The 21,196-nt window shown below is 38.9% G+C and overlaps 1 protein-coding gene across 4 annotated transcripts; it reads right to left on the bottom strand.

Moving 5' to 3' along the window:
* Window positions 1-210: 210 nt before the first annotated feature.
* odf2a (outer dense fiber of sperm tails 2a) lies at window positions 211-16,381 on the bottom strand. Of its 4 annotated transcripts, XM_040157986.1 has the most exons (20): window positions 16,184-16,323; window positions 14,199-14,315; window positions 13,802-13,915; window positions 13,510-13,692; window positions 11,325-11,512; window positions 10,510-10,645; window positions 10,060-10,185; window positions 8,331-8,405; window positions 8,023-8,094; window positions 7,725-7,841; window positions 7,273-7,458; window positions 6,825-6,934; window positions 6,087-6,222; window positions 5,749-5,859; window positions 5,549-5,653; window positions 5,390-5,467; window positions 4,171-4,271; window positions 2,854-3,016; window positions 2,313-2,438; window positions 211-2,226 (listed from the first exon to the last, which is right to left on the bottom strand). In XM_040157986.1, the coding sequence occupies exons 1-20, from the start codon at window positions 16,184-16,186 to the stop codon at window positions 2,056-2,058; spliced, it is 2,418 nt and encodes an 805-aa protein (XP_040013920.1). In that variant the 5' UTR covers window positions 16,187-16,323; the 3' UTR covers window positions 211-2,055. The 4 variants fall into 4 exon arrangements, with proteins under 4 accessions (XP_040013920.1, XP_040013919.1, XP_040013917.1 ...); XM_040157985.1 differs by having other exon boundaries at window positions 5,390-5,653; window positions 16,279-16,381; XM_040157983.1 differs by having other exon boundaries at window positions 5,390-5,653.
* Window positions 16,382-21,196: the final 4,815 nt, after the last annotated feature.

Here is a 21,196-nt window from a genome sequence, read left to right as displayed (position 1 = left end):
ACAAGCCTGTATTGTGGGGGTGCAGTGTTCTAGTGGAGTAATAGGTACTATGAGCTCTTTCAGATATGATGTTTTCTGGCCATTAAGGGCTTTGTAAGTGAGGAGGAGGATTTTAAATTTCTATTCTGGATTTTACAGGGAGCCAATGCAGAGAAGCTAACATAGGAGAAATCTGATCTCTTTTCTTAGTTCCTGTCAATACTCGTGCTGCAGCATTCTGGATCAGTTGGAGAGTATTTAACGATTTGTTTAAGGGGCTTGCTGGGATCCTGGAGGCATATTTATTGTGCAGTTCAGTTTTACTTTGTGGATTTCAACATGTCTTCTTAAACTGAACATGAAAGAAACATTTTATTGTGATTAGGCTGTTCATAGACAATGAATAATAGAACAGCTTCTATGGGCCAATGTGGCAACATTAATGATGATTTAAGTGTGATTTTCTGATTGACGGTTTATTTGGATGACAAACAAATAACTACAAAAAGTCAACAGGACCAAAGATCCAGTCACTAATTGTATGTCAGTGGAGTAACACCAAAAAGTGTTACTGGGTTGTGTCCTGTTACACACTTCAGTACATGTACAAAATAAGAGTTGAGAAAACACCACATGCAGCATTAATTTTTAGTCTGTTTGATTCAGATGAAAAAACATTGTTATTTTATTGCTGCTTTAAAGTTATCCACAGCAGATATAAATTATTAATACACTCTATGAAAGTTAAGAAAAAACATGTAGTCTATTAACAACTATTGATTCTACCAACAGTGTATGTGAGAATGTAAACCCAAAATCACTGTTTGACACACACTGTCTTGTACCAGCCAACGGACAGTGATAGCACCAATGTTTTCCGCTCCATACAATCAAAGAGCATAGCTACACAGAAACACAAAATGTGTCATGGCTGGCTTGGCTACAAAAATCGTATAAATAAATCAATAGTTTTTAGAATATAGTGGTAAATGCGGAGAATAACAAGTAGAACTCTTTTTTTTCTGGTCATAGATACTGTATATTACCTTTTGTCATACTGACTGGGCAAGGCTTGGCCATGCTTGATAAAGGAAATTTGCGATTTCCGTTGATACATTTCTGAAAAAAACATTCAGTCTGAAATGCTACAAGGCACCATCAAAACTAACAAAAAACATTAGCTTTAGTAAAAACTGGAAATACGGATGAGGATATTTCGTGTTGGATGTTTGGACTTGAAGATCAAGCAAGAAATACTGATGAAATCATAGAAACTGTAGGAAAACCAAAACCAATGACTACAAAATGCCTCCTATACCCAACACTGCTTTCTCTCCAAACTCCAGCAGCTTTTGTGTCATGACTAATTTTTGCATAGAAAAATGCCCAGATGGGCATTTCTGATGTATATTTATTTCGATATATAATTCAGTATTGAAATTGGCAGTGAAATCCTGACTGCACACAGTTCACTAAGCTTGCACAATTTGTATTGCACATCCTTCTAACACGTCTATTTCATAATTTGCTTTATGCTTGATAACTCTCATCTCCTCTCTTTAGTATTCTCAAAACATACATTCTTGTTTAACCTATAATAAGGATAGAAATGCATTTAGTGGATTAAAGCATCTGGTAAAATAAGCATGGGTAACGTGAAAGATGTTGGAGATGACCATCTAGTTTTCAAGATATTCCAATATATGCCTTGTCCCGTTTTCATTTAAAGTCCTTATGAGTACAGTTTTTATGTGATTATAGCTCTTTCAATCACATAAAAACTGTTCAATCACATGTTCTGATTCTTATCCTGATTCTCAGTGTCTCTGGGTCAAATCCAACATCCAGATCCTTAGCATAGCTGTTTGCCTAAGTGTTTTTGTTACACCACTTCTTGGAGACACTGTTGCTCTTCATTTAACCAGTTCAAAGCGGTATGCAACAAGCAACAAAGCAGCTGACTGACACTGTCATCCTTACAGCCTGCAGCTCTAGTTAGCAAGTCTTAAAGTAACAAACCTGAGCAACAGTACAGTTTTGGAATGTGTGTATAATATACTTTTGATGGATGGGCTATCAGATGGGTGGGGGGGCCCACAGAGAACTGCTGAGGGCCAAATCTCCAAATACATTTGTGTAGGACGCTTTGAGGAACTGGACGTAGTTCTGCAGGCTTCGGTTGGTGCTGTCTGACTGCTCCAGGCGATCCTTTACATCCTGCAGTCGGCTCTGATAACGTCGCTCCACCTGAGCATAATAAATTCACATCTTACAGACTTGCTGACAGTTTATACACACAAAGTGTTGACTAAACTATTAATGGAAGCATTTACGTCCTCTTTGCTGCGTCGCAGTTGGTTGATTTCTGAGGTGGTCCTGCTGAGTTGGGTCTCTAAGTCCACTATTTTGGCTTGGGTGAAGCGTTCTTTGGTAGCAGCACGTTCTCTGGTCTCCGACATCTGGAGGTAATATAACACACTGAATTTAATTAATGGGTAACAGAGGGTGAACAATAGTAAATAACTGATATATCCCTAACAACACAACCTTCCACACATGCAGACACTCATAATTATACACATCTCGAGCTGCAGAAACCCCTGGGAGTAACAGTGAAGTTTAAGCTGGTGTTCAAAAAAAAAAGCACTGTGTTAAAAAAAGAAACAACGGGCTTTTGCTAGACAACCCATATTTTTTTTGCAAAAGATCTTCTGCGTCTGTACCCCTGTTGTGTCAATGCTGAGGTCTCACTGAAATAAGTGAGGAGGATATTTTTTTCTGATGCAGCACTAATGTCGATCTACTACTGTATTCTTACATACACACTTTGTATGGCCAGTGTTTAGCAGCATCCAGCTGTTTTCAGGTTCAGACCTGTTGGCGAGCATCATCCAGAGCCTCCTCCAGCTTTTGGCTCAGCAAAGAACATTCCTTTGTTTTTTGTTCCAGTTGGAACTGATTGCTGTGGATGATGTCTTCTCGTTTAGCAATGACCACCAGCAGGTCGCTGTTTTGACTGCCAGCCTCCTCAAGCTTTCTGCATGATGACAAAAGAAAGGACAGTGACAACAGCAATGAATATTTAGAATAAACAGTGAACTGGGGCTCTGTCTCATATTGTTAAGATGGTTTCCTTTTTTTTTTACAAACTATGCTATATACACTCATTCGAGTGATAATTTGACACAATTTGCGTCAAAAATCACACTCCTTCTGGGATGGGTCCCTACATCACTTTAAGGACTATCCTACTGGTCCTCCTCATTAAGAGGAGTATGTAAGTTTTCATAGTATTGTAAGAAAGAAAAGAAAGAGGTCCAAATTTTCATGTATTGTTGAGTGGTCCCCCTCAGTGTGTATTTAACGCTCTAATTTTGAGAAGTATATAGTATCTCTTATCCATCTTGTGAAGCTAGGTGGAGACTGCTGCTTCCAGCAGAGAAGAATAAGCCTTCTAGCAATTAAAGAAGAGAAAGCTATAACCATACATATGGTTAAAGCTTTCTGTAACCATACACTGACATAAATCCAAATAAGGCACACAAAGGGTTGGGAGAGATTTTTGTTTTATGTATAGCCATCAAACACACTGGTCCAGAATTAAGCAAGGTTAGGGCAAGACCAAAATATATGTACAGTATATGATTTGCAGGTTGGCCTTTACATCGAGGGCAAGAAGGGTCTGCATTAGGATAGATGTGTGCCAGTCTTGCTTTGTTTAAGTTGGCCCTTAAGATAATCTTAAGCTTTATCAGACCATGGCGAGCACATGGAGAGGAGGTATGTATCAGTTTAAGAGAGGCCTCCCAGCAGTTATTACTTAATTTCTCACCTAGATTTCCCACTTTCTATTCAACTTCTTCACGTGAAAGAAACAGCACTATTTTCTCTGTCCACTGTGAATAAACTTCCATAAAACCACTTAGAAATCACAGGGGAAAAAAAACGCTGCGTACATCTCCATAACTTGCCTAAGAATCATCACATTTTCTTTTCAGTTTTCTTCAGTATCAAAGTAATCCACTGATAGTTGTCTGTACATCCATGGGTACACTGCAAACAGGAACTGGTAAAAGCTAATTTGGCATACTTTTAATGGTGCAATTTTGACAAACTGGCACAATATTAGACAAACCTCTGATCTGGACAAAGTGTCAAAGCCAGAAGAGTAAAACAGAAGAGGTGACTGACCTTTCCAAACTCTCCACTCGCTGCTGAAGTTGTCTGTTCTCTTCAAGTAGCACCTTGTTCTTTTGTCTAAAGAGCTCCATTTGGCTGCTCTGGGTCTCCACCTAAGATGAGATAAGACAAGTATTTGACGGAGTTCGACTTATATCCAAGTATTTGGTGTCCTTGTTAGAGCTGTTACTGTACTGTTACTGAACTTGATTGGCCTGTGAATGAGGTCTGACTACAAATTGTAACAAGATAAATATAGTACTTTTAAAACCTTTTTAATACCAGTTTAAATAAAATGAATACATAAAGTTAACCTCAACAATATTCAATTTTCATTTTCATTAGGTACTCCTCGGAAATACGCTGAGCACAGTAAACACAAACAACTAAACTAAGAGGAAGATGTTCTAACATCACTCCAAATCTGAAGATCGTTAGACATACAATTCTTTTTTTTTAGACATACAACAAACGACTGACATCCTATAGCATTAATATCAATATTAATGAAAACTCTTTTCTCACTAACAGAACTCAGACAGTAGTCGTAAATGGTCGAGCAGCTGAATCAATTTACAGTACACTTCCACTAGCTCACTGCAGGGTTTTCCTTTATCCTTTATTTTTTATCTTGTATACAGAGGATGTCATAGTAAATATATAAAAATCAACACACTGGAAAACTAGCTGACAACGGTGTTCTTATGTTTCCTCTAAGTCAGTAAGATCACCCTGGCGAGACTGGCGCGACAGATCTTTTTTAGATTTAAATGTATCCAAAACTAAAGAAAATATAATCTCACCGAAACACAGTCAGAGAAAGTCTTCTAACAGTCCTTCACGGCCTAAATGTTAAAATTATTCAGACATACAGATACTTGGGAACTGTGTTTGATGACAGATTAAGATTCAGTGAAATTAAGACGTGATGTGAACAAATCCTCAAAAAGGCATATAAAGTGTGTAAATTAATTGTCTGTGTACTTTTTTTGCAAACTGGCTTGCCTCAAATTTCCCCTTGAGGGATGAATAGAGTATTTTGAATTGAATCTAACTGAATTACAAAGCAAAATGCATAATGGAGGCCAGTGTTTGGAATGGGCGTATTGTTTTTTTCAAAATTGATGTGGTCTGATTATCTGATTAATTTCCAATTTAGCACTTTACCTTGGAATTTAAATCATTATTTTGTAATGCTAACTTGAACTTGCATGTATATGACTGTTATCACCTTCATGCGAAGATCAGTTAGGTTTGTGCTGAGCTCAACACTGCGTCTCTCCTGGCTGATCTCCCTGTCCTGAGCCTCCTGCAAATGGAGTTCAGACAGTCGTAAGGCTTCAGGAAGAGGCTCCAGCTCCGCTAGCCGCCCCAGCAGCTCCCTGCGCACCTCCTCTATCTCCTGCTCGAACTTTCCCCGCATGGCCTGGGCCTCCCGCTCCGCCTGAGCCAACCGAGCACCATACTCATCTGCCTCGGCCCGTGTTTTTCCCACCTGGATAGTGATGGTTAACAGAAGGAAAAACCGGGTTAAGACTTGTCACAATCACAATCTGTTGCATTCCTAGTGGTACAGTATGCTTCACATACCTGGATCTTATAGCTGTCCAGCAGGTTTTCATATTGCTTAATGGAAACTTTGACCTCCTGAAGCTCTGACTGAGAAAATGCAAGCTTCTCCTCCACTGCCGACACTGTAGCCTGAGAGGAACACACAGGTTTACATTAAGTGTCATCACTTATGACTGTAAATTAACCAGAAAGTCCACACTCCTAATGTAATGTTAGTCAATGTAAGTCTTTTAGAATGAAGAATGTAAATAAGAAGGATGTTATCCAAGACACAAAAGCTTAACAGATATGTAGAAGTGCTGACCAGGGTATGGTCAGGTTAGTATTCAGTCAATGTGTTCTGTTGGGTGTTTCACCTTGAGGGACTGGTTCTCCAGTTTGGCAGCAGTGCTCTCTGTGGTGAGTCCCTGTAGGTGGTCCAGCAGGGCTTCTCTCTGCAGTCTGCCTTTATCCTCTGTACTCTGCAGCTGCTCGGTCAGCTCTGCTATACGGCTGTTGTATCATACAACCATATTTTCATTTATACCACCAAAATGGCAAAGTTTTGAATTACAACCAGCAGTAACTTTTCACTGGTTGACGAATTTTTAGAATGAAACCACAGTTTCGTACCCCTGCATTCCAAATAGTCAAACAGTCGCAGTCGGGATGCTAATTTCATGTTGACATTGGAAGCTTTATACATTATTAGTAACATTTTCTGTCAATCAGATTGCTCGGCATTTCCTAATTGGAATGTCCACAAATCTTAAAAAACAATTAATAGATGAGGTCATTTCTCAAGAAAGAAAATGCCTTCCAGCTGTGAGTAGCTCAGACTGACTAGTCAATCAGGAAATATTGTTTGTTTATATTCTTGTTTTATAACTGCAGGTGAAATAATACAAGCAGCAGAGAAGGAGGAATGCAATTTATGTTTACAGCCCTATTCATAGTAATTCCTATCCCTTTTAGCTTTTTGCCACACCACCCATTTAAATTTCACCAGGCGAATTATGGTCTGACCGCATCTTGAGATCAATAGTGCTCTGATTATTATAAGGAAAAACACTTATATTTGTCTGAATCTGGTGCTGTAAGAGAGCTGCAAATACCTTTTGAACAGCGACACTTCAATCTCCAGTTTACTTCTGTCTTTCACCTCTTGAGCATGGTGACTTTGCCAGGTGTCAGCTGCTGACAGCGCGTCTGCCACGCGCTTTTCCTGTTGAATAAAAAATGAACTTTTTCTGCACCGTGGAATTTTTTTGTTTGATTCTGTTACAGACACAAGTGCAGAAGAAGTGTGGTTGTGGGAGTGACAAGATGGGGCTTGGAGATTTCTTTAAAGATAAACCAAAAGAAACAACCAATGGCAAGAGGAAAAGGAGAGCAGTTCATTACTTAAAGTGTCTCTTTAACATATGGTCAGTAATTTAATAATTGAAAAAGTACCTAGGGACAATGTTAACAGTAATTATATGAACCTAAGCATGTGTCATGTGTCTCTCTTTTTTATTAATTTCAGTAGAAGAGCCTGTCTACTCTGTCACACAGCCCTACCATGTCCAACAGCTGGACACTCAGCTGGCCTGCAGTGTCCTCACTGTGCTCAGCCCGCTGTTTCTGGACTTGTGTGGCTCGTTTCAGAGCCTCTCGGTCTGCACTGGCCTGCTGCTTCAGCCTCATAAGCTGGTCCATCAGATTGTCCATCTCTGCCTTCTGCTGGTTGGCTGCTCCCTCTAAGTTCTGAACCAATGGAAAGGAGAAAACCAGGGATTACAGCTGGGTTTACTGTTACTGTGCTTTCCATTTACAAATTAGAGTATCTGACAACAGTTAACACTGATATACAGGACACATATTGACAACAATGAGTCTGACTGCAGTGGCCTTGGTGACAAAAGCACTCAAAATGAATTTACCAAGTACATGATTACAATACACACCACAAACAAAGATAGATTGTTACACAGGATGGCAAGTACTTGGACTGAGTAGATCCCATGACAAACCTTTATCTGCACAGTAAGCCGGTTGTTCTCAGCTTCTTTGCTGCGGAGCTGTCCTTGTAAATGAGCTCTTGTTGACTCCAGACTCTTGGACAAATTAGCTGTGCTCTTCGCATTGTCCTGCATTCCCAAAATCCAGCAGAATTTACATTAGTGAAAATATGTATTCTGCTTTGACCTATTTAACTAAAACATGAAATGCCCAAGTAAGATATTGCTTTGTTTTTGATCCCTCTTATAGTCAGCTCTGCTGTTTGAGAGTAAAAAGGATCACACATACTGACAGCTGTGTTTACAGTACCTTCTCAGTATCTAAAAGTTTGGAGAGATGGTTGACTTCTTTGCCTTTCTCTTGAAGTTTCACCACAAGATGCTGTAAAAGGAAAAAGCAAGACAAGCTTTATTTATGTATCACATACATGTATCATACATAGGGGGAAAATTCAATGTGCTTTACATGAAGACAAAAAACAATAAATGGGAAAAAGAATTTCAAGCCAACATTTTTACAAGTATCAGCTTGTCTTCAAGAGAAAAAAGAGAACAGATAATACATTTAGGCTACTTAAAATAAACTACGTAGATTTTGCAGTCTTCTATTAAACTCACAGCATTTTCTGCCTCTGTGTCTGCCAGTCTCTTGAGCAATGTGTCCTTCTGCTCTGACAGTCGGATTGACTCCATCTGTTCAAAAACAGTCCGTCCACACACACGAAAGTTTGTCTGCTTAACAAATATTTACTGAATATTGCTGCTAAAATTCCCATGAGAAATCCATTCAGGGACCAGGACTGGTCAATATCATAGTATATAACAATATGCTGCGGGACAATATAAAATTGTCAACTGTCATAAGTATTTTTTTACTGTTACCATGGTAACTATCCCTTTAATATATCTGGCTATATTGCTTTCAATGCTGCAAATGATTAGGACTGCTTTATGGCAACAATGGCTGGAATCCAATTTATTGGATTTGTTTATTTTTGCAATGTAATGAAGTATCTTGATTTGTCAGGTATTTGATTCACTCAACCAACCAAAACTAGACATTCCTGTCTTTTATCTATAAAAAGCTTCTCAACTGAATTTTGCATATAATGATATATATCAATACCATAATATTAAATTACATAATAGAAGATTCAATCCATCTACCTCTTTAAAAGGATTGATCATGAAAATTTAGTCTGAATGTTTAAAGCCTTTAAATAAGTACACTCCTGAAATACTTATATATAAAGCCTTTGTGCAGATTTGACATATTCTGCCCCAAACACATGAGTTGTACTTATCATACAGGTAAATATGCATTTAAGGGAGGATCACCTATATAATGTTGACAGAAAATGATTATGTATTCAATTGAAGTTACCAAAGTCATGAAAATTCTCGGCCTCTGAAAACCAGTCGTTTAAATTCAAACTGCATTGTTATGTCTTTATGCATTTCACTGCATTTACTTCTGTATTTGAGTGAAACATCAGCTGTATCTATACCAGTTCAATCTCCACCTACTGCACTATGGAGCAGCTGCTCCAGCCCCACCCTCTCTCTTTGTCTCCCTCCACCAGTTGTGGAGGCTTGTGTATATTTTGTACGTATTATTCCAACTCTTTATCAATTCCAGTAAAGTTAGATTGACTTCTATTACATTACCAGTGCAATTTGACCTAAAGATTGTAACATTATAATTCAAAAGTGGTAAACAAATGTTTTCTCATGTGGAATTGACTGTGGTTGAAGTAAAAGTTGTGGAGTCAAAATCACTACACCCACCTGAACTGCACCTATGAGCACTCCTTCACTGCCAGAATGCATCTAGAGGTTAGTTCCAGGAGCAGCCCAGGAGCTGACTGTTTTATGAGCTGCTGTATTAGTAAATCTGGCCCTGAATACACACAGCCTGCAACCACAAATTGATTGAGAACTGCAGAACACACTTGCACACTTTTGTAAATCTGGCTCCTGGTTTTACACTCCCAAATCGCCCAGTCCAAACTCCTGTGAGATCCCCTAGTTTCTTTGTGTAGTTTTTGTGTCGGTTTTTATGTGAAAGGCTGCTTTCCCAGAAATTTTACCAGAAAAGACAGGATAGTTATTTTACAAAATTTCTTCCCCTGAAGGCAACAACAAGACCCACAGTCAGAAATACATTCAAATAAGGGTATTTGTGGCTGATCACAGAAAATATACAGCAAAAATTAATCAGGTGGTATCGCACATCCAAAAGACGAGTGTTCCCTGTGCATCCGGTTTAACATGTGAACATAAGACTCCCTGATGTACAGTATTAGCAGATGTAGAGAGTGTTTTGAAGATGCGTCACAAACACTACCTGGGATCCATGCTGCTCTCTGAGAAGGTGCCGCAGTGTTCGGTTTGTGGCCTCAAATGTTTCCAATTTCTGCAGCAACAGCTCCTTCTGACGGGCCAAGACTGAAGACTCAGAGCCAGACAGCTTCTTTACCGTGAAACAGAAAAGACAGAGAGGAGCAAAGAAATGGGTTTACCAAAGAAAGTTGCGGAAACTGTTTCCGACAAATCATTGAATTCATTATATAAGATTTACATGAAGTCTAGTTATTTATGTAAACCAAACGTGCTGTTCTTTGCTCTCGAGAATTTAACTATGTCAGAAAATGGCAATCAAGTAGGTTTTTCGAAAAGCCCACTTAATTGCCATGGAAGAAAACGCAGCCTGTTGCTTTCTAACGTTCCCAGGTTTCTAGAGCATGTTGGATCTTACAAGGCACACAATGAGGCCAAATATTGAGTTAATACTCACACTAGCACTGCACAGTTTGGAAACGGACTCTCGCAGGGCTGAGACTTGCTTGGCAGCTGCTGTTCCGTCCACCTCAGCCTCCATCAGTTTCCTGAGCAGAGCCTCTTTGTCTTGTTGTGTACAGTCCCTGTCTAGTCTGCAAGGACAACATAGGAACAAGAGTACAGATTAACACAAACTAACTTTGCTTCTTACTTTTTAGTTTTGATATTAATGACATTCTATAGAGATAATGTCAGAGAAGAAGAGCAATAAAATCAGATCTGCCTTCAGGCCCCAGAGAAATAGAAAATAATTTGAAACTTTCAACTCACTGCAGAGGCATCAGACAGAGCAGCTGTTCGTTATCCTGAACATTTTAACCTTGGATTTACCCAACATTTGTTCTAGTCTGCATAACAGGAATAAAATCAGTTCCAAAAACATGACTTAACAAAGCCAGCATGACTGTGAGTAACCAGGGACCAGGACAGATCGACATTCTTAGTATTTGCCACAGAGTCTGTCTTAAAGATCAGTGCTGTATTTATCAAGACACATATTTGGCTCTAATTTGAGGACTGGGAATTTAAAAAAAAAAAAAAAAACTCTCTTAAATGACTCCTAAAAGAGCCCCAGAGGTGTCACAATTGTTACAAGAATGCTTGACCACACAAACAAATACATCATGGGTAAAATATTTTTTAAGGTGACATTATCTTTACCCTTGGCCCAGTCTGTCTGAGACCTTACTGGCCTTACAACCAATGTCTTAAAAGTGAAAAGAAAAAACAGTGGAAGTAAAGCACCGGAAAAGTGTCTAGTGTAATATTTGCCTGTTGTAGTCGGTCTCCTCCAGCATCTTCTCCATGGACTGGCGTAATCGTGTGTTCTCCCACTCAGTCTCTTCCAGCTCCTTGGTCACCTCAGCTAGCTCCTCCTCCTGCTCTGCGATTACCCGCTGGGAGACACTCAGCTGCTCCGACCGACGCTCCAGCAGCTGCTCCTTTTTCTGCAGTGCCACCTGCACAACATATAGTACAGATGTGCAAACATACAAGTGGACAGACACACAAACAATATGTTATTGGGGGTCATACAAACTCTGAGTAAAAGAGTGGGTGGCTGTGCTCAAGAGTTGGAGCAGGTCGCCCACTAACCGGAAGGTCGGTGGTTCAACCCCCGGCTCCTCCAGTCCGCATTTCGAAGTGTCCTTAGGCAAGATACTGAACCCCAAATTGCCCCCAATATATAATTGGTGTGTGAATTTGTGTGTGTGTAGAAAGCATTTGAATGGGTGAAGTGCGGTGAATGCGTGTAGTGTAATGGGCTTTGAGTGGTTGATAAGGTCAAAATGACACGTTTCGGACATCAAGTGGGCTTAATGGCGGTGTTACCTAGAACAGCTAAGGTCCAAGCTGTTGTTGATTTTCTATACCCACACACAACTCATGCGGTTTGTTTGGGTTTTGGCTAAGTTTTGTTCCCAACTATACTGCCATTACTGCACCACTGAGCACTGATGCGGGTATGGTCAGATGAGTGTAAGGAGGCTTTATCTCAGGTCAAGCCTATTTTGTCCAGCCCCCCTGTACTGAAAACTCTAGGTTTAAGCTTGCTATTTGCACTTGCTTTGGATGTGTGTGATGTAGGAATTTGGAGCTGTTCTCCTTTTGCCTGGTGACAATAATTACGAGCTACCAGTGGCAAACTTTTTCAAAAAGCTTAACAAACATCAACAAGCATATTCAACCACTGAGAAAGAAGCTTTAGCTTTGGTATGGGCCATGAAACATTTTGAAATTTATGTTGCCAGGAGTGACAAGATAAGAGTTTTACGCAGACCACAATCTGTTAGCTTTCTTGGCTACGTTCCAGCATACCAATGCTAGAGTGGCAACAACAGTGTAGTATCCAATGCAATATAGAGGGTCTGAGAGAATTCTGGGTTAAGATCAACGTTGTGAAGATTGTAGTAAAAGTTGCTCAAAAAATCTAACTGGGAAGATTTCTGTATGTAAATTATTTTGCATCCATGAGAGCATAGTTATTTCAGTTGTATTTGTATTCTAAAGAAAAACAACAACAAAAAAATTGTTGTTCTTGTTTATGGGGGGAGGGAAGGTCACAGTTGTCATTTGTCATTGATTGGCTGACAAGCTTCAGGAGAGCAGGTCTTACCTATTATGAGCTTGTTTGAGGGCAGATGCTAAGGAGAGGGGAGAGAGTTGAGTAAAGAAATAGATGCATGAAAGTGCTGTACTGCAAATGTATGCAAACAGCTATTTATGCATATTCCAACTCTCTGTGACACATGTTTTGGTCCTGCCAATATCTGGCTGGTTTCTGGTCCTCAGTTTTTGAATGCCTCTCATCGACATGTAACATAGAACTCAAACCTAACCCCCTAACCACCATCTTAAGTATAGTCCCGAGGCTTGATCAAACAGTCGAGTGGACAACACAACACGAGTGGAGTGACAGCGCAAAGTTAGTTGAACTGAATGCAGTTCAGGTAAGGCCTGCATACTTTTTTTGTTGACTGACAACTGAAGGCATTTAGCATATGTGATGGTCTGGCTCACTTGTGACTAAACCCCCTAAAAACAAAGATTTTTACCAGCACTACCTGTGTTGTGACACAAGTAAACAGACTTTCATGTGTAAATTCAGTGGAGTGCCCCATTACAACTAACAGACTTTTCTGCATTTTATGCAAAGGCCCCGAAAGTTAAGCAATTTAAAACTTTGTACTATTAATAATAATATTAAGAATAATCATGATAATAGTATAAACAAATTGCCTAACATGAGTCCACTGAAATCATGATCTTCCAACAAACTAGCAGTGTAGCATCACTAAGGTCTACACTAAACACAAAAGACCATTTTTGAAACCATAAATATCAATTATATATGTCAAAGCTGGTTATGGCTTTAAGCCAAAACGATCCTGATAAGGGTAAGACTCTTCCAACACAGACCTGATCAGTACAAAGTGGAAACAGAGAAGAAACGCACCTCATTCTTCAAAGAGCTGACTTCAGTTAGTAAGCTATCAATCTTCCTCTCGTACTGATTGATTCGTTCGTGTAGCCTTTCCTCATCTTCTGATGTGAGGTCAGCCAATCGCAACGCAGAGTGGGAATGTTCAGGTTCTGGTTTGGGGAGCGGCGGTGTGATCTCAAGACGATGCATATGCCCCTTGGTGCAAATTACACTTTCAGTAACACTACATCTTTGACTAGACGAGCACTTTCATAATACTTAAACAAGAACAATCTGAGATGTAATTTTCCTTAAAATCTGTTACCTCCCACTTGTATGAAGTGTCCTGTATGGAAGCCTTTCCTGGTGGGATCCATGGCACTCGAGTTTTGACCCTGGCTGTAGGACGGAGGTTTCCTCTGTCTACCTTGGTCTTCCCCTTTAAAACACAATGTGTGCAGCAGCAGCATGTCATTACTGTCTGTTAGATATTCCTATGCTGCATTATAACTACAATGTATGAGAACAGGTGTGCACTATGAACAGGTATGAGTGCAATGAGTTTTAAAACTTTTCATCAGAAAATAAAAAATCATAAGATCAATGAGGCACTCATCTTCAAAAGGTGCACATTTACAATAAAAAAGAATAACTGAAAACTGTAAAAAATTAAAGACATCACTATGACAGACAAAAAAATATAAGCATAGTCAATCTCTAACCTGAGGTGTTCTGGCAGGACTTGTCCCATGGCTCTTCACGTGCACATGGATCGGTGTGGCATCATTGACATGCACATGAATTGGAGGTGAACTTGAACGGGTTCTCATTGATTTCCTCTGTGAAACAGTGGGGGATGAATATCTCCAACCAATTTAACTGTTCACGTCAGAATTTACAATAGAATTTAGTGTTAGGGTGATGACGTGAACTCTGAGGAAAAGGGAGGGTTTGTGGTGTATGTGGGAATAGAAGGAAATTAATTCCACACACTATGACAAAATATAATGAATTTAAGATTCATTTGATTGCACCATATTTCAACTCTTCTTTATAGATACGGTCGAAACATCTCTGTAATACAACATATTTACAATAGTTTCTGCGGGTGTATTTGCAAGAGAATTGTGCAATTGCTATACTATCAAACAGGGATAAAAAACAAGAGTTTAGAATTTTATAGGCAAAACCAGAGGCCTTTAGTACAAGGCAAATTCAACCTACCCAGGCTATCTTTTTGTTATCTGGCTTCACTAAGCATAACAGCCCTAACCACAATGAGTGGCGACACGACGGTGGTTATCAACTCGGTAAGTCAACCCAGGTTTTCCCGAGCGCGTTCACATAAAAGGGGCAGTGTTTGCCGCATATGACTGATCGAAAACTCGCAGTGGAGCGGCATATTTTACAGATGAAGAGTAAACTATAATATTACAAAAATACGAAGTTACAAACATAATCCAGGCTTAAAGCAACAGTTGCCAAATGCAGGAAGGAAAGCTGGCAAAAACATTGCCGACTGTATGAATGAATAAGTTAATAGGCTTATAATATCACTGCCCCATCATTAGGGCACGAGTAAATCTGTCTATAACTACATTTGTGTATTCCATTAAATTAATGTGTTGCTTTGATATATTCTTATGGTGTGTATGACAATTGTCGCCTTATTATTTCAGCTGAAACCCTGGCGGTGTCAGACGGCACTGGAAGCAAATACAAAATAAATATAAAAACATGATTCAAAGCTGTAAGTAGGCTTACTTTCATTTCTTTTAAGTACAACAAGTACAAGTCTTTACTGCTTCAATCAGTCTCTGTTGTAGGATGATATCAGTATACAAAAGCACAATGACAAAAAAAGAAATAAAAGGAAGAGGACAAGAGGGGGCCCTCCTATACAGGGGTACACTCCTGCTGAGGAGCTGGCCCTCCGCAATAATGTGAGTAGCTCATATAAAATCGTCAGGGAGATCCAAAGGGTTTTGGATGGTCTCTGAACACTCTTCCCCTCATAAGAGACCCTCTGACGATCCGCACACCGAGCTCCGCGGGATCTTCTACGAATGGTGATACCATTTTCAAAGATGGTGATACCATCTTAACACCTAACCTGGTCCGGAGCAGGTTAGCTGTGCAGCAGACGTTACCATGGCGATGTACCCTGGTAAGAATTGAATCACCGTCGTAAACCTGGAAACCCAGGGTTTGAAGTTACCTCGCTAACCCCAAATCCTACTTTTTTAGTACAGGCCTCAAGAATGCTAGGGAGTTTTTTTTTTTTTTTTTTTTTTTTAATCAAAGTGAGTTTTATATATTTTCTATGGCTTCTGGTCCTCTATGGTGGTACTATTGGCCAATTGCATTTTGTTGGAATAGCATATTGTGGAATATCTGTATTTAGTAGAAAACACTAGCTAATGCCAATTACAATAACACTAAATTAAAATACGTTGCTAAAATCAATACAAATAATCAAATATATGATTTCCAATCTAAAACACATGAAGTAACAATATTTTCTGTAGGAATTCGGCAATATTTTCAGATGATTGTGGAGGATTTGTCAGTATTAAAGAAATAATCAAAGGCAGCGAGGTTTAGCAAGAAGTATTCACGAATCTAACATTAGCCTTAGCTTATTAGCTAACCTTGACTGCAGCCTTAATAGTCTTTGTGCATTTTACTAACAAATTCTCCCTCTTACCATATGAGAAACCAAAATAGACTCGTCAAGACTTGAAAATATATTTCATTAGCAGCGTTTGTTGTTTGGCAACCAAAATAAGTAGGTTTACATACAACGTATGTTGTAGTGGAAGCTTGGATAAACTTCAACAGGTGGTGAGGGTACCTTCTCTCTGGTTGGTCAGTTTAAAGCACGTGATAACTTTGTCCAACAGTGATTGGACCAGAGTCCACATTATTACGTTCCTTAGCAACACACTAGATTCAATAGGCTGTGGCAGTAGGCTCGTTTCAGTTGAGCCAGGTGAGGCAGGTATCAAGAGCCTCGTATATCTTTTCCTCCATTGATACCACCCATCATAAATCACCTTGTTTTTAAAGGGCCTCGTTTTAACTTTATAGGGAAAAATAAGCCACACAAGGTAAAAAAAAAAAAAAGAAGGTTATGTGTATGTCTCTAACAGAAGGAGGTATTAACATTTTGGACTTTTCCTAATTTAACCATATTATCAAAATCAACTGGATCAAAAGATTTCTAAAAAGTCCAGATAGCATGTGAAATATTATCCCAAACTTTCTATTTAAAAAAGTGTGTTCCATTTTCCTGTCGGTAAACTTCCTATTTAACTCTCCAACTTTCAGAGGCAAGCTCCTATATATTGGTCCCTTCTATGAAGAGAAAAGTATTTTCCTCACAGATGTTTTTTTATGGAGTACTGTCAATATTATGTGCAGAAACAAATAATTATCTTTTGAAAATTGGTTTAACGACAACATTTTTTTTGCAAAACAACTGTTTAACTGCAAAGGGCTTCTGTATTCCTATTTATATATTTTTCTATTTTTTCCTGTCTCCCAATATGAATATAGTATTGTAATCAATGCCGTCGCCTGGCATTATATGCTTCTCATGTTGCAGCTCAAATATATATGACACTTTTGCTTTAGCCAGTTATAACATTCCTGCTGATGGCATTACTATCTTTGACAAAAAATTCAACACCTTCACCAGAAACAATATTCCAAGAACAATAATACCTAATATAAATGGAAAGACCCAGCTCTTGATGGTAGAACATGGAATACTATATTTACTCTCACCTACAAACATGTTGCCTAATAAAATTAAAACTCACCATTATTTGTAAATATCACTAACATAAAGACAAATGCTCTTTTTGTAATTATATGGTGGAAACACTACATCATCTGTTTTTTGAGTGTGTGCATGTGACAATGTATTGGGTTGATTTCCAGTCTTAAAACATTTCTTGGTAAGGAAATTTCACTTAAAGAGGATGATTTGTTAGTAATATTTAGCAGTCCTAATTTCTCCAACAATGAACAATCTATCATTAACTTGTTATTTATTTTTAGCCAATTTTTTTTTTTTAAACAAAAAAAGTTGAGCCAGGCCTGCGCGTAATCAATCACCAGCGATCGCCACACAGTGCCTGCTGGTTGGATTTCTGTCTGTCTTGATCCCAACTTGCTCTAATGTCATGCAAATGTAGGCAATGATAACCTCACAAGATCAAGGTGGCTGCAGTTTATGGAGCCAAGCCAAAGAACTTAAATTAATAAGAAGTGAAAGATAATTGGTTGTCCCATTGCAACATCAACGCAAGCTACGACTCTGCCATTTTGGACTGAAGGCGACTATCAAACCTATCAAACCTATCAAAGAACTTAATGACAAAGTTTGAACTATTCAAAATAATGTATTGTAAAACAGAACTATCGAAACACATACACTTTCCTGAAAAAGTCTGTGTGCTTGCTGGACAAAATGCTGGTGACTGGCATGATTTTTGGTCTTCATAATTATAAGATTCAGTGACCTTGGAGTGCAATGGGAGTGAACAGGAGCCTTAAAACACTTCAGCATTAGACTTAAATATATTACCGTATGTTACTCGTAAACTGTATGTGATCATAATGAATCAGTGTACAATAGTCACCAATTTAATGTAAATCCAAGTACAGTTTGTAGTGTATACAGGTATAAATACAATGAGAATGAATGGGCTTCCATAGACTTTAATGCAGTATATGTAAATAACTCATAGACTGTATTTCATCATAATGAGCTTATGTAAAGTTGGTAAAGTTTATCAGTATGTAACAATGAGCATTTTAAAATATCAGTGGAGTTTGGACTGTACTGAAAAATAAATACAATGGATGTCTGTGGACTTGTTTATATATGAAGTTTAAGTTATCAATAAAAAAAGTCTTAGCACCCAGCTAAAAAGAATTACTCGATTTGACTGTCTCATTAGCATTAAAACTGTGGCAAGAAATCAGTGGGTTCTTTTGATCATTTTTTTTAAGAATAAATCGTTAACTGGCAAATTTATCCAAATTTCAGGAAAATACAGGAAACACTAATAGTAAATAATTAGAATTATACACTATAATAACAACCCAATAGTCAGAATTCTTTAAAGGGACACAGGATTTGTTGTTTCATTGAATGTTACACTGCTACAGCCACATGAAACACTATAATCCTGATCGCTGTCAGACCACTCATACACAAACACACACACACACACTTTCTTACATACAGGATAAATGTACACCTGAACATACAATGCTAGGAGCATGATGATACAAGTATTAGAGAGACAGCAAAAATGCAAATGGATAAACTGGTTAAAGCCGAATATTGTTTATTTTTATTCCACTTGGAAATCTCTTTCTCGGTTGTGTTGTCTGTAAGTTCTGTGATGTTCCCATTGGCGTTTTCAGTCCAAAATGGCTGCAGCAATATTGCATTGCCGTCTAGTGGCGGATGTCAAAAACATCATTATTATCATCATTATTATTATCATTATTATTATTATATTTAGTCTGATATTATTATTATTGTTAGTCTTATTATCAGCCCCCCCCCCTCTCTCTCTCTCAACCCAACCATCAAGTCAGATGCCCCCCCCTCCATGAGCCGGGTTCGGTTCAAGGCGAAGACCACATGTGAGAATAATGTGCAGAGGCTGTCGAAGGTGGAAATAAAAATCACTGAAGCAGAAAAGTACCAGCGAAGATGGAACCTAGGGCTCCACAGTATCCCCAAAGACAAACAAGAAAACATCAAAGACAAAGTTGTTGACATATGCTGTCCTGCTGTCGGGGAGACCCAGGGTAAGATTTGAGTAAATATTGACATCATTATTGTCTGGGTTACTATAACGGCAAGCAGAAGAAGCCGAGGATGACCATCATCCGCTTTTCCAACAGACCGACAAGGGACCTGATGTGGAGAAAGGCAAAGGGCTCTAACTTTCTCACAGAAAACAACCTGAGATTTACGGAGGATCTTACTGCTGCTGACAAGGCCCTACAGGGGCAATACTGGCCATTGGTTGATGCTGCCAAGAAAGAAGGAAAGAGAGCACACTTCGCTGGGATTCACATGATAACTGAGGGGGAAGGAAATCCGTCCACCACTGTCTCTACTGGAAACCTGATACCTGCTCAGTTGCACACTTCAAGACCTCCCTGATGGATGAATGTTCACTGTACACTGTTCATAGGTATTGTCTCATTTTAAAGCCCTAGTGCCCAGCAAGGGTAGGCTCAGGTGTCACTGACCTGTCACAATAGCCGCTGTTTGTGACAACAGTTAGTTGCATAAGTATTTGGATAGTGACACAATTCTGACACCACCACAATGTATTTCAAACGAAGCCATCAAGATGTGATTGAAGTGTAGAATTTCAGCTTTAATTCAAGGAGTTTAACAAAAATATTAACCATATAGGAATTACAGCCATTTTTATACATAGTTCATCATTTTCAGAGGCTCAAAAGTATTTGGACAAACCATATTTATAAATATGAGGATTATTTTTAATACTTGGATGAAAATCCTCTGCAGTCAATGACTGCCTGAAGTCTGGAAGCCATGGACATCACCAAATGCTCACTTTCCTCCCTTCAGATTCTTTGCCAGGCCTTTTACTGCAGCCACCTTCAGTTGCTGCTTGTTTGTGGGTCTTTCTCAGTTTGTTTTCAGGAAGTGTAAAGCATGCTCAGTTGGGTCGAGGCCAGTTGACTGATGTGGCCAATGAAGAATATTCCATTTCTTTGCCTTGAGAAGCTCTTGGGTTGCTTTTGCAGTATGTTTTGGGTTATTATCCATCTGTAATGTGAAGCACCATCAGTTTTGCAGCATTTGGCTGAATCTGAGCAGATAGTATAGAACTATACACTTCAGAATTCATCCTGCTACTTCTATCAGCAGTCACATCATCAGTAAACATCAGTGACCCAGTTCCATTGGCAGCCATTCCTCCCCATGCCACAGCACTGCCTCCACCATGACTGACAGATGATGTGGCGGCATTGGATCATGAGCCCTTCATTTCCTTTCCCATACTCTTCTCTTCCCGTCATTCTGGTACAAGTTTACCAGGTACAAGTTTAGTAGTTGTCTAGTTAATTGGTCAGGAAATAATATGGGAACAGGCAAAACCTGGCTATGAAACTGATCATTTCTCAATTGTCCAATTACTTTTGAAAATGAGGGACTATGTATAAAAATTGCTGTAATTCCTAAATGGTTAATTCAATATTTTTGTGAATTTGCTGGAATTAAAGCTGAAAGTCTACACTTCAATCACATCTTGATGGCTTCGTTTCAAATTCATTCTGGTGGTGTACAGAGGCATAATTACAAAAATTGTGTCACTGTTCAAATACTTATGCACCTAACTTATACATATATAATAGTTATACATATTTTCCGTGGCATGTCGTCAGCATCTCCTCTGCAGCGATGGCAGCTCCCATTAACAGCAGCTGTTGCCATGGCATGTCCTGCAGCGCCTGCCATCTCCAGACGTTTATTGAGTTTCAGGTGACGAATGGCAAACAGGACTTCATCTTACGTTGTTGGGCTATGATATAAATCTTTCTGGTCATTCTTAATTTACTTTTTTTTAGTGAGATATCCTAGAATATTGTTAGCTGCTAGTGGAAATGGTATCTCTCCTTACATAAAAGATCTGATATTGCCTGTTTGCAT

The sequence above is a fragment of the Xiphias gladius genome, chromosome 20 (assembly GCF_016859285.1).
Source record: "Xiphias gladius isolate SHS-SW01 ecotype Sanya breed wild chromosome 20, ASM1685928v1, whole genome shotgun sequence".
Classification (NCBI taxonomy): Eukaryota; Metazoa; Chordata; class Actinopteri; order Istiophoriformes; family Xiphiidae; genus Xiphias; species Xiphias gladius.
The sequence above is the reverse complement of the archived record's forward strand: the minus strand, read 5'-3'. Positions and strand labels throughout refer to the sequence as shown.

Coding starts and splice junctions, on each gene's coding strand:
- odf2a (XM_040157983.1), bottom strand. Junction 11,513..13,509: donor TCAGCTCTTTGAAGAATGAG/GTGCGTTTCTTC, acceptor TATGTTGTGCAG/GTGGCACTGCAGAAAAAGGA. Junction 4,272..5,389: donor TAACTGATCTTCGCATGAAG/GTGATAACAGTC, acceptor ATCTCATCTTAG/GTGGAGACCCAGAGCAGCCA.